Source organism: Crocuta crocuta, unplaced genomic scaffold (genome assembly GCF_008692635.1).
Source record: "Crocuta crocuta isolate KB4526 unplaced genomic scaffold, BGI_CrCroc_1.0 scaffold174, whole genome shotgun sequence".
Taxonomy (NCBI): domain Eukaryota; kingdom Metazoa; phylum Chordata; class Mammalia; order Carnivora; family Hyaenidae; genus Crocuta; species Crocuta crocuta.
Window position 1 is genome coordinate 3,190,259 of NW_027530330.1, and position 14,147 is coordinate 3,204,405.

General features: G+C 37.3%; 1 protein-coding gene across 3 annotated transcripts in view; it reads right to left on the reverse strand.

Annotated features, from left to right (window-relative positions):
* The window catches only part of USP25 (ubiquitin specific peptidase 25), a 122,334-nt gene that overhangs the window by 56,513 nt on the left and 51,674 nt on the right, over positions 1-14,147 (reverse strand). For 2 of the 3 annotated variants that reach the window (XM_077765646.1, XM_077765645.1), the window contains exons 8-9: positions 8,767-8,840; positions 4,097-4,245 (exon numbers count right to left, since the gene is read on the reverse strand). In XM_077765646.1, coding sequence (XP_077621772.1) covers positions 4,097-4,245; positions 8,767-8,840 — 223 coding nt within the window. Of the gene's footprint in view, positions 1-4,096; positions 4,246-8,766; positions 8,841-14,147 lie in introns of those variants that run through there. The other variant, XM_077765648.1, reaches the window with a different exon arrangement.

Sequence of the window (14,147 nt, forward strand, 5' to 3'; positions counted from 1 at the left end):
TATAGCAGTGAATAAAAACCACATACATAATCAACATGGGCAACAAAAATGCTCCTGAACTTAATATAACTATAAATCTAACAGAAATATTTTCTGGAGAGAATGTAGTAATTTTATGAGTTCTAACAGCTAATTTTTCTATTAATATGTTTTAAATACCTTGCTTTTGTGAGATTACATGAACACAGAGAGCAGCAGACAGAAAGAGCAGACGTATCATTTCAGATTCCCACAGAACACCAAACAAACCCAGGATATAAGTTAAGCATGAAAAGCAAAAACTTCCATTTCAACTAAAAATGAGTTTTAGTCATTTAATTGGCTTCACCCATTTTCCCTTCCACTCTTTAAAAAAGTTGTTATTTATTTACATCCAAGTTAGTTAGCATACAGTGCAGTAATGATTTCAGGGGCAGATTCCAGGGATTCATCCCCCATGTATAATGGCCAGTGCTCATCCCAACAGGTGCCCTTACCCATTTAGCCCATCCCCACTCCCACAACCCCTCCAGTAACCCAGTTTGTCCTCTGTATTTAAGAGTCTCTTATGTTTTGCCCCTCCCCCCATATTTATATTATTTTTCTTTTTCCTTATGTTCATCTGTTCTGTGTCTTAAATTCCACATATGAGTGAAGCCATATGATATTTGTCTTTCTCTGACTTGTTTCACTTAGCATAATACCCTGTAGTTCCATCCACACTGTTGCAAATGGCAAGATTTTACAGACTGTAAGTGCACTTTCACTTTTAAAGACAAATTTCCCATACAATATCTATATATGCTTAATATGGTACAGGTAGGTATTGTTTCTCTAATTTAGTTTTTTAAGTTCCATAAAATTTCTTTTAGCACTTTGACTATAACTTAGTACAGCTCTGTGAAGGGAAATTTGGCAGTACTTATATTTTTACATGAGTACGCCTGGTGATCCAAAGATCCTACTTCTGCCTATCCTTCATTCCTAAATTCTCAAGAGTATTTATAGAAAGGCATTCTTCAAAATTATTCTTTGTCCAACTACTACCTTACAGAAGAATTAAATCTGTTAATTTTAGAAATACAGGCTATTTGATACTATGCAGGTTTTAAAAAGGATGGTGTAAAGCCATATATACATTGACATGGAATGATGCTCATGATATGCTAGTGAGTGAAAAATGCAAGTCGTAGGACATATGAACAAACACTTATATGTGAATAGCAATAATCAAAAGAAAATGTGCAACACACTATTTGTAGTAAATACCCAAACCAGAAGTGAGTTATTTACCATTTGAAATTTTTTTGCTCCAATTGGCAAAAAATCCAGGGTTTCTTAGACAGTTTGATTCATCCATAAATTGCATACAACTTCATTAAAATTTAAAATTTGATTTATAAAAATATTTTAAAGTAGTTATCTTATATACAATCATTTTTTAATTTATTCAGTTGTCTCTTGGAATGTCATTCCAGAAATTTAAACTTTCACAGGCAACACTGGATATTTTAACATGAGTGATTCAAGAGACTAGAGGTCTTCTATATTACTAGACCACAGCTATTTCAGGGAAAGAGATGTTTTCTGTATCAAAGTAAAATCAATAATTTTTACTAAATAATAGTGTAGGAGATAAAAGGCTTTATCACCAGGGACTATGCCAATTTAGAAACAAACCTAAAATATTATTCATTGGTGTTTATAGATACTTAAGAAACAAAACATCATTCTCAAGGACATAATGAAATAAGGCTATAATTTAAGCACATTACTAAAAACTTTTAAGACAGTCTACTTTAGTCAGTGATAGTCTCTTAAGTCAGGCTAAATTATTGAAACTGTATCCCGTAAATCTAGGCAACTGGTAATAGGAATCACAGGTAATTGAATTTGCTATTATTAAGACTGCTTACAAACTGCTGCATTCAGAGGCAACAAACCACTGCACCCCTTAGGTTGGATGTAAAAACCTAGACAGAAAATAGATATCACAGTATAGGGCATTCACGGTATGAAGCCAAAGATGGAGAACTAGATTTTTTAAAATAAACAATGAAGTTCATATTCAATTAAGACAAACATTTTTAAAAGCTGTGGATATGTGAGAGATTTACCAATTAATTTCTAAATTATTTACCAATAAACCAATGTGTATTTCACTTATAAGCTAGTCTGATAGTGTAAGGAGAGTGCCATCCCTCCTTTCCCTGCCCCAACCCATCATCCTTTTATTAAATAGAAAACAGATCACACTTTGGAGGAGTGGGGAGGGGAATCTGCTTTCTTGTTCCATTTTAGGATCCTGGGAGAGTCCCAATCTTTAGAGATCAATCAATAAAATAAAAAAGCTTAATTTAAATATTCTTTTTTTTAAAATATATTTTATTTATTTTTGAGAGAGAGANGGGGCAGATTCCAGGGATTCATCCCCCATGTATAATGGCCAGTGCTCATCCCAACAGGTGCCCTTACCCATTTAGCCCATCCCCACTCCCACAACCCCTCCAGTAACCCAGTTTGTCCTCTGTATTTAAGAGTCTCTTATGTTTTGCCCCTCCCCCCATATTTATATTATTTTTCTTTTTCCTTATGTTCATCTGTTCTGTGTCTTAAATTCCACATATGAGTGAAGCCATATGATATTTGTCTTTCTCTGACTTGTTTCACTTAGCATAATACCCTGTAGTTCCANAAGGGTCAGAGGGAGAGGGAGACACAGAGTCCGAAGACAGGCTCCAGGCTCTGAGCTAGCTGTCAGCACAGAGCCCAACATGGGGCTCGAACCCACGAACTGTGAGATCATGACCTGAGCTGAAGTCGGACGCTTAACCGACTGAGCCACCCAGGTGCCCCATTAATTTAAATATTCTTGATTGGAGGTCTATATGGGAATCACAGGTGGAGCTTGTGGGCCCAAGGACTACACCCCTACCCTAGATTCTGACTGACAGCTGTGAAGCAGGGCCTAGGCATCTGCTGAGACTCACTAAGGTAGATGATCTATGATGTAGAGAACAAAACTATCTTAAATATTTTCCCTTTTTTCCCCGGCTGTCTTCCCACTCTTAAAAGCAAAAAGCCAAAAAATAGTAAATGTTCTTTCTTTTTTTCTGTTGAGTATATAAGGGAAGAGAAGGAAATGAGGATGAAGAACAAAAAATGGTTAATTATGTCTTTTTTTTAAAAAGGCACAAATTCAGATAAAAGCAATTTATTTTCAAATACAAAAGAACTCAGTCCCTTTTTAGATAAACACAGAGATATCATCACTTAATATTTATTACGGACCTACTCAGGGATAAAGTCCTCAGACACCTTTTTGGTAACACTGAGACATTTCATTCCTTCAGTCATTATATAATTCTATCCGTAGTCACCGTTCTACCCACTAGGGATATAGTAGAGAATGACACATATGAAGATCCTACCCTAGGCATGGAGCGTACAAGGAGACAACTAGCAGCAGTTGCTTAATGATAAGTGATTTTGGAGCATAAGATCTGTCCATTGCCTTCTATTCTAGAAACACATATGGATGAATTTATGGATGATGGATGGATATACAGATGGATCCTAAGACAAGAATGAAAAGACAGATAGGTGGGAAGACAGAGATCAGTGGAAACAAACAGGTTTATATTTTTCAAGTTATAGCTTTCTTGAGAAAGCCAAGATCTTCCATCTGCTCTTCATGCAATTACACAGTAATGTTACCAAAAAAGGAATCCAGACAACCTTCAACACTATTTGATATTAGTAACATATGTCTATATAAAATTCCACCCTACTATCAGTGTTTTTCTTCTTCACTTCCAGGACCAGCAGCTACAGTAACTGGTATCTTCCCTAAAAAGTCTAAATAGACTTAATGTCCTAAAAGAGGATTTTAACAGAAAATTTTAAGCTAAACTGTTTAAGTGAGAATGTAACATAAGACTACAGACTTGTTTGTGCAGGTTTCCCAAATGTCTAAATTACCATAATTAAATACAAACACATAATCTGAGTATTCACTCAATTATTAGGCAGCTGTATAATTAGAGCCTTAAATTATACTTTACAGCAGTATAAGAAAGACCTGGGGAGAAAGGAATAATGAAGATGCTAAACTCACCTCTTGGCCTGATTTGCCTGAATTCTCTGAATGTAAGGACTCAATTTCTCCTTCGATCATGGCAGCTTCTAGGCACTCATGTAGATCTTTGAATCCATTGACCTGAAGCGGGTACTGACCAAACATTTCAGTATTTTCAAATTTTTTTCCTATAGGAAAAATTAATTGTTACTCAATATAACCTTTTAGCCACTGAAAGTAAATGTGTATGAATGACCTCTTGAATCTAAAATCCATAACTCTGATCATGTTCCACCGAGTAGTCACTGTAATTTTCTTATTGGTTTACACATGCACATATGCATATCCACACTGAGCCATAGATATTAATTACACACCTGTACGTATGAAAGCAATTACATGTATGTGTGTGTAAATATATATATTCTTTCAAAAAATACCTTCTAAGAACAAGATACTGTGCTAAACACTGAGAATATGTATAGCAGTGAATAAAAGAGATAAATATATAGTCCCTGAGCTGAAGAAACTTTCAGCCTCTTTTGGAAGACAGACATTACATATATTAACTGTACATAAAATTATGAACAAAAAATTATTTATCATCATAAATGCTATAAAAATGTGTGGTAAAACAGAGTAATGTGAGAGGGTATGAAAAGGAGAGCTAACCTAGTCATTAGAGTTGGAGGGTAGAGCAGAGAAGACCTCCATAGCACAATGACATTTACACTGAGACTTGAATGGTGAGTAGGAGTTAGCCAGGCCAGAGTGTCAGGGTGCTGTGGAAAATTCTTGGCTCAGGAACAATACTTGCAAAGGCTTCAAGGATGCAAAGAACTTGGCATGTTTGAAGACTTAAGGGGAGGACAATATTACCTTAGGGGAGCAATAGGAAGATGATAATGAAGAATCAGGATCAGGTAAGGGGACAAAATCTACAAAGCCTTATAAGCCCTTGTTAACAATTTTTTTTCCTCAATATATCTGGAGTAAAACAAAAAGTCATTGAATAGTTAAATCTAGGAATAAGAGGATCAAACTTGTATCTTTGAAACATCTTCAGGGCTTCTGTGTTAAACAGATGATAGACTGTTAAGAGACTTTTAAGAATCCATCTAGAAATAAAGGCAGCATGGGATAGGGTGTTAATAGTAAAAGTGCACAGAAGCAGATGAAATTTTTATATACATATCCAGGAAGGAGTATATATGATTGACCAGTGGCTCATTGGCAGGAAAGAGGTTAGAAGAACAAGGAAGGTATCAAGAATGATACTTGGATTTCTAGCATAAAAACTCAATTGATCGCTTATGTACTAACAGGGGCTCCACTAAAGAAAGAGCAGAGAATTTTTCCTTTTGTTGTAAGTCAGTAGTAGCAATCATTGTTTTAGAATGGCCCATGGCATTTCAAGTTGAGAAGGCTGTTGGATATGAGTCTGTAACTAAAATTAATCTTCTGGTCTGAAGCTATAAATGAGAGAATTGCTGGCTACTGGCAGCAGTATATCAAGAGAGTGAATGAGACTGCCGAGGGAACTGGCAGACAGGAAAAGGCAGGGAGCCTAAGCTGAGTCCCAAGGATCTGCTGCATTTAGATAAAAGAAGAGGCTATAATTACAGCTTCTAACAGGACTCTCAGAGGTAGAGGGGGAAAAAAAGGCCAGGGGAATATGATACTATAGAGGCCAGAGATGTGTTTTTAAGGACTATTTGAATAGTGAAGAAGAAAAGGAACAGGGGTGCCTGGATGGCTCAGCTGATTAAACATCTGACTTCGGCTCAGGTCATGATCTCGCAAGTTTGTGGGTTCAAGTCCTGTGTTGGGCTCTGTGCTGACAGCTCAGAACCTGGAGCTGGCTTCAGATTCTGTGTCTCTATCTTTCTCTGCCTCTCTCCTGCTCCATACTCTGTCTCTCAAAAATAAATAAACATTAAAAAATTTTTAAAGAAGAAGAAAAGGAACAAAGAATAAATAGCATGAAAAGTCGATAACAGTTCAGTATGAAAACTGAGTGGAATCTGACAGCCTGAACACATATTAGAAATTGATAACCTTAGAAAGATCTCTTTTAGAAGAAGTCTGGGGCCAGAAGCAAAAGTGGGATGGGTTGAATAAATGGGGGCTTAGCAGTTAAAAACAAATTCCTCTCTTAACTGAATGAGATTAACTGAAGGGAGCTCTTTTTTGTTTACAATGGGAGTTACTAGACCACATCTAAAAGTTGATGAGGAAGACAGTGCAGAGAGAAACTGAAAATACAGGAAAAAAACAAGATAACAATGCACGTAAGGTCCAAGTGAACGTGTGAAGGGATGAGATTCTGAGCACGTATAAACAACAGGCTTTTGATATAAGAGTAAATAATTCCTTATTATCTGGAAGGACAAATGAAAAGAATGTGGTAGAGGCCAGGAGGGATCTAGGTTGTGGAGCCTGAAACTCACATATTTGAGAAATTTGTTTTTAAGACCTCGGATAGAAAATTGGGAACAAAATTAGATTCAGGATCTTAGACAGGACCAATGGTTAGACTTTGTAGCTTCATGGTAAATTCATAAAATCTGAAGGAAGGTCCTTCTCAGAGAATGAAGAGACAGAGAAGTTAAATTAAAAACAGAAAAGGTAAGGGGTGCATTGGTATTGGTAGCTAAATCGGTTAACTGTCCGACTCTTGACTTTGGCTCAGGTCACAATCCCAGGGTCCTGGGATCAAGCTCCGTGTTGGTGCTCTATGTTGAGTGTGGAGCCTGCTTAAGGTTCTCTTTCTCTCTCTGCCCCTGTCCCACGCTTGTGTGTGCAAATGCACTCTAATTTTTTAAAAAACAAAAAAGATAAAAATCATTATTACAGAAAACAGGATAGAAGACAGTGATGAGTAAGACTGCCAGGTAGTGTCACAGGATTGGGACCAGTGACACTTAGCATCTGTTACAAATTCATAAAACATTTGTAGTTTACCCAGAGTGACTTTCCCCCAGCAACATTCAGGTACTCAATACACAGGGAGAGAAAATGAATAGCTCAGGGATGGTCAGAGAACAGCTAGAGACGTAGTGGATGGGGTATGGGGAAGAGGGAGTGTTAGAGATTTCTAAGAATGATCAAAATGGGCAAGAAGGTAAGTAAAGAAAAGTGCCGAGAGGAACAAAAATGAAGGGATCAATAGACTAGATGTTCTGGAAAAGTTGAGGAACTTTTGCAATGAGGGCACTTTAGTAAGCAAATGAAAATCACCTCCAAATGTGAGCCACTGGTCTAAAAAAAAAAAAAAGCATTAAGAAGATATATGTGAAAGTGCTAAGAGCAAGAAACCAAAGGTCACATGAAAATGTACTAAAATCACATTTAGGTAGCCCATTACAAGGACTTTAACACTGATTGACAAATTAACTATTTCAATAAATCACTTTTTTTTTTTAATGTTTATTTATTTTTGAGAAAGAGCAAGCAGGAAAGGGGCAGAGAGAGAGAAAAACAGAATCTGAAGCAGGCTCCAGGCTCTGAGTTGTCAGCACAGAGCCCAACATGGGGCTCAAACTCACAAACTCCAAGATCATGACCTGAGCCCAAGTCAGGGGCTTAACTAATTGAGCCACCCAGACACCCCAATAAATCACTTTTAAGAATCAAGGTAACACAAGCAGAAAAGATGTAAACAGTGTACAGTCAACCTGATTAGAGCTACTCTACTGCTTCAAATACTTCTACTTCAAGTAAAAATCAGTAGGACAGTATGGACAATCCAAATTGGAAAATATCCCATTATTTATATAATGAATATTAAGCATTTGAGGCAAAAAATTTTTTAAATGTACCGATACCTCAGTATAACCTTTAAAACACCTGACTAAATCCTGAGTTAATGTCTGCCATTTTCTGAATTACAAACTATAAAATTATATTCAAACAAAACTTCATAGGAATCAATTAAATAAGGTTCTGAAGGAAAACCAATTTTCCAAATTTTATCTTCAAGTGATTTAACTTTCCAAAAGTTGATGCACTGGGCCATGTGGAAAAATTTTCAAATGTTTCAGTTTTTTAAAAAAATTAATGCTTTGGAATTAGTAATTATTAGTATTTGAAGTATATTTAATGAGTCCTTTCCCTTCCCTTGTTAGGAAAATCAAAGTGTAACTGGTCAGACCCAGATTTTAAGTAACAGGCATTTAAGGTAGATAGAGTAATGTCATTCTTAAATGATTTTTCAAGAGTATACGTTTTTCTTGAAAACTAGAACCTGAAGAATTTTATAATCACCCAAAAAATGCAATACCCTGATTATGCTGCATTGTTAAACAGAGCTTTCAACATTCAGACTTGAAATCCTCAGAAACAGTGATTATCATACCAAAACCAGTATTCAACTCCAATATTATTTTCAAAAATGACTGTCCCCTTAATCCCTGTACCCCAACAATTCACAGAATCATAAAAGCCTTCTCAGGGAAAGAATATTAAGGTAACATTAACCCAGTATAAATTAGCATATGATAATGGACCTTGTATCTTCCTTTTCTTTTACTCAATTCTGTCTTTTCTGTGTAAATGACTAGTGGTAACAATGCAACAGGAACCACTAGACAAAGTAAGTCAAATTAAAATTAAAAACCAGTCAACAAATAAGGAGTCACTATCAAGATGAGCTATATCGATAATAATATCTCTTCAAATGTAATAAAGATAAACATATGTAACCATACCTTCAAGTACTCCCACAGCAAGAAATCTTCCATAGAACAACTCTACCATGGGATTCTTTGGCTTCTCTTCATCCCTAGAGCATGGTATAAAACATAAGTGTGGTTATAGGTTTTGTATCTGTATGTAACAGAGAAAACATTAAAAGATCAGTAATATATGCCAAGACAGTGACATTTATGTGATATCACTCACTCAGGGCTGCTATTTACATCACCTTGGACAAGGCACTTAAACTTAGCCTTCCATTTTTTCACATGTCAACTGAGGATAATAATAGTAAATGAACTCAAAAGGGCTGTTGTAAGGGTTAAAACAGCACAACATTCCAGTAAGACTTGACAGAGCCTATGCTCATGCAGTGCCAATATCTCATTATCATTGTTCATTCTGATCTCATACTTTTAGTCTGTGCAATACATGCTTATTTGGATTTGTTGGGAAGAAAAGCCAATCTTAGAGTAAATGTCTATAAACTTTTAATATATCATGTCCCAAATTTAAGATAGAATAGTACACACCATTCAAAAATAACAGCCTGTTACCAGTGAAGGAGCAAAACACCAGGTTTGACCCAAATAGCTAAAGAACTACTCCATCCTTCATGTTGCAGGCACAAGTAGTCATTTGTGAATTTTCCAAATTATTTAACACACACATTGGGGTTTTTTTTTTCTTTTTCACTTGGAGCAAATAGAAGTTGACAATTTTTTTAACCTTTACTTTTTATGTTTTATTCTCTATGCTCTAAAAACACTGTTTATCTTGGCATTACTACATAGAAGTGTGTGGTATCCACTACCGTGTATAGAATTTATCCTCATGAATTTTGTGTTTAAACTAGCAAAACTGATTTGCTAAAAGAAAAAAAGGGGGGAGGGATGGGCGAAGGACACTGTGTCTTTATAAATGCGCATCACCATTTACTCCTTAAAACAACTGGTGGGAAGGACTTCACTTCATCCTCACAACAATCCTAGGGGGTAGTTTGGTAGTTGTCAGGGCTATTCAAACAGATTTGTGGCCAGGGCACCTGGTGGCTCAGTCTCAGTCAGTTGAGCGGCTAACTTTGGTTCAGGTCAATGTCTCACAGTTCGTGAGTTCAAGTCCCATATCAAGCTCACTGCTATCAGCACACAGCCCCCTTCTGATCCTCTGGCCCCCTCGCTCTGCCCCGCTCTCAAAATAAATAAATAAATAAATGAATGAAAAACTCTCAAAAAATAAATGAAAAAAGATTTCTGGCTCTCTAGTTTCAGGAACATGGTTAAGATATATTTTCCCACTCACATTTTATTTACATTTTTAAAAACTTTCTTAAAATGTTTATTTATTGTTTTTTTTTAAATATATATNTGCCCCAAATGTTTATCTATTTTGAGAGAGAAGAGAGAGAGCACACAGAGAGAGGAAGAGGGGCAGAGAGACAGGGGAGGGAGGAGAATCCCAACCAAGCAGGCTCCTCATTTCAGCTCAGAGCCCGATGTGGGATTCTTGATCTCAGGAGCTGTGAGATCATGACCTGAGCCAAAATCCTCACAATGAGATGCTTAACCAACTAAGCCACCCAGGCTCTGTTAGTTAAAATTTTAAAAGTTAAAAAACTTTTAATTACGGTAAGATACACAGAACACAAAATTTACCATCTAACCAATTTTTTTTTAAATGTTTTATTTATTTCTAGGAGAGAAAGAGAGAGACAGCGTGAGCAGGGGAGGGTCAGAGAGAGAGAGGGAGTCACAGACTGAAACAGGCTCCAGGCTCTGAGCTGGAAGTCAGCACAGAGCCCAACGCGGGGCTCGAACCCACGAACCACGAGATCATGACCTAAGCGAAAGTCGGACGCTTAACCGACTAAGCCACCCAGGCGCCCCTACCATCTAACCAATTTTAAGTGTTCAGTCAGTAGTGTTAAGTATATTCATACTGTTATGCAACCAATCTCCAGAAGTCTTCTCATCTTGCAACACTGAAACTCTACACTCGCTGGGCAACTCCATACTTTTCCCTCCCCACACAGGCCCTGGCAACCACCATTCTTATTTTTTGTTTCTATGAGTTTTACCACTTTTTTTTTTTTAATTTTTTAACATTTATTCATTTTTGAGAGAGATAGTGTGTGAGTGGGGGAGGGACAAAGAAAGAGGGAGACACTGAATCTGAAGCAGGCTCCAAACTCTGAGCTGTCAGCAAAGAGCTCGATGCAGAGCTCAAACCCACGAGTGGTGAGATCATGACCTGTGACAAAGTCGGACGTTTAACCGACTAAGCCACCCAGGAGCCCTGAGTTTTACAACTCTTGACACATCATGTAAGTGGCATATGGTGTCTATCTTTCTGTGACTGGCTTATTTTATTTCACTTAGCATCCATGTTGTAGCACGGGTCTGAATTTCCTTCTTTAAGGATAATCCACTGTATGTATACCACAGTTTGTTTATCTGTTCATCCATGGACATCCATTTGGCCACAATAGCCATCCATTTGGCTATTGTGAATAACGCTGCTGTGAACATGGGTGAACAAGTACCTCCTCAAGACCCAGCAGCAGACTTCTTAGATCATATAGTTAATCCTTTTTTCAGCTTTATGAGGCATAAGTGACAAAATCTAAAGTATGCAACGTGATGATGTAATATACATATACACTGAAAGTATTCCTTCTATTGAACAGTAATTCTATTTTTAATCTTTTGAGGAAGCACAATGATGTTTCCCAAGTAGCTGCACCATTTCATATTCCCATTAACAATGGATGAGGGTTCCAATTTCCTCACATCCACCCCAACAGCTGTTATTTTCTGGGGTTTTTTGATGGTAGCTATCTTAATGAGTGTAAGGTGTTCCCACTCACTTTGAACTCAGGCGAACCACATGACTTGCTTTGCCCAACAAAAGGTGAACAGAAGCAACGTGTGGCAGAAACTTTGAAAGCCAGTGTACTTTCACTGCTGTGTGATCCCAGAAGTGGTGATGTGGTAGAGCCTTGTCACCCCTGGGCCTGAGCAAAAGAATGGGCAGGATCCCTTGCTCACACCCACTACACACAGCTAACAATATAAGACTATAAAGTTCTGGGGCTGTTGTCACTGGACTATCTGGTAATATAATAAATTATCTGATAACAGGTACTATAATTACCTCAATTTTACTAATAATAAAGCTGTAAAACAGGTTAAGTCACTTGCCCAAATTCACAGAATTGGTAAGTGCTCAAGCTGCTAAGTGAACTCAAATCTGACTCCAAAAGCAATGTATACTCTCCTACTACATATACTTAGTCTTTGGGCATTTTAACTCTACAGGAAAAATTTACTGCACACCTTATATATTTTATACTGTGAGAATAAAAAGGACTTAAGACTGATATGGGAAAGAAGAATGATCCAAAGACTATCTCCCTTGATGTAAAAATATATGAATCTTTAGATGTAAGATATTAGTGGGAATCTCCTTCCAATGGCCTCTTATTTTTATGTAGAAAATAAACATTCCTGGATTTTCTCCTTATTATCACACATGTAGTCCACAGAAAGAGCAATGACTTACCAGGCTGGTGACTTGCCAGAAGGAACCGAATGTTGAGTAGCTTTACCAATTCTGTTCTTTCCAAATCTCCTTTCAAATCTTCCTACTTGAATTTTGGCCTGCTCTCTACAGATCTGTGGTGAACACTGACCTTTCCAAAGGAGTCAGGTAGGAGTCTTTGAAAAATTATTTACCTTGTTCTTTCTAACCTCTCAGAGGTCCTACTCTTTGCCTTGCATTTATTTTTTTTTTTAATGCTTTTAACACATATTCATTTTTGAGAGACAGAGTGTGAATGGAGGAGGGGCAGAGAAAGAGGGAAACACAGAATCCAAAGCAGACTCCAGGCTCTGGGCTGTTAGCACAGAGCCCAGTGTGGGGCTTGAACTCACGGACTCCCAAGATCACAACCTAAGCTGAAGTCAGACACTTAACTGACTGAGGCCACCCAGGCGTCCCTCTTTGCCCTGCATTTAAACTATGAATCTCAGGGGCCTAGACTGGTTATGCCAACAGCAAATTAAGGAACACAAGTGAAGAGCAATTAAAAAGACATGAAGCTACTATAATAAAAATGAGAGAGACCCACCACGTGCATAAAAGCAGTAATAAAGATAGACTGACACAAATAACAAAGCCAAAAGAAATCACTACAGAAAATCTATATCAGGGACATCTTAACCTTGGGAATTAGGTTGGCACACAAGGAGTTCAAAGGTCTAGGACAGGTGACAGAGTCACGGCTTCCCAATCTTTTTAACACCTTTGGTATATATATAATATATGCAGAGGACTCTAAGGTAAGAAGACATATTTTCTCATAGTCACAGAAATAGGATCAATATCTCCACACACCCATATATAGCTCGCCATGCCACACCAACGAGGAAGCTCTATTTTACACAGAGAGAGCACAGAGATTCAGAAACAGTTTTAGCTCCACAAACAGTTAAGAACAGATAGAAAACTATGGGAAAATGAACATGGAGAACATATTTCAAATTAAACTTTAAGATTTCAGATGAACTGGAATGGAAATGTTTCAGCTGCTTTTAAAACGGTTTTTAGAAAAAGGGGAAATAATCTGTTAGTTACTAGATCAAAAAAGATGACTAGAAGCCAAAGAAAATTAACAAATAAATAAATAATAAGCAAGATCTCCAAAATCAGGATAAAATGGCCCACTCAGAAGGAACAAGGATTTAGGCACTCTTCTATGGCTACCAAGAAAAAGCAGTTGGGGGTCCTGTATAGGATAAACTAAATGAAGTGCTTTTAGAAAATCTGGATAGGTTTGAGAGGAGGAATTAGGGATTTCAAAAATTCAAAATTCAAAGAATTACTGAGAGAACTTCAGAGACTCCACTATCACAGACTGAGGATACAGATACTGTTCACGCTCTGAGGAAACATCCCCTGTGAATTTCTGGTATTAGAGCTCTACGGAAAGATACAAGGGACATGAGCTGTCTCTGAGAGAAACCAGGGTTGACAACTCTCATGGGTCAGGGTCCACTAACTCTCATTATGAGGGACCTATCAAGACAATATCAGAGGAGTAAATTAGAAGAAAAACAAATGTGAAGGCCAGAAGACAAACCCAAAGAATAGGAAGAAAAGACACTCTTCCATCAAACAGGGCTGGCTCTGCATGTGATACAGTCTAAAAAGCAGGTTAAACTGTTAAAAATCCAGCCAAATCTTCCTAAAAAAAGAATAAAATACACAAGTGTGTGAACTTTAGAGGCATGAGTCACCCAGAAAAAGATGCAGCCGAAAGAAATATACACAGGTCTTGAACATTCAAAAGCTGAGGAAAGAGTGTAAGATGCTGGGACTCAGGTTTCAGGTGCAT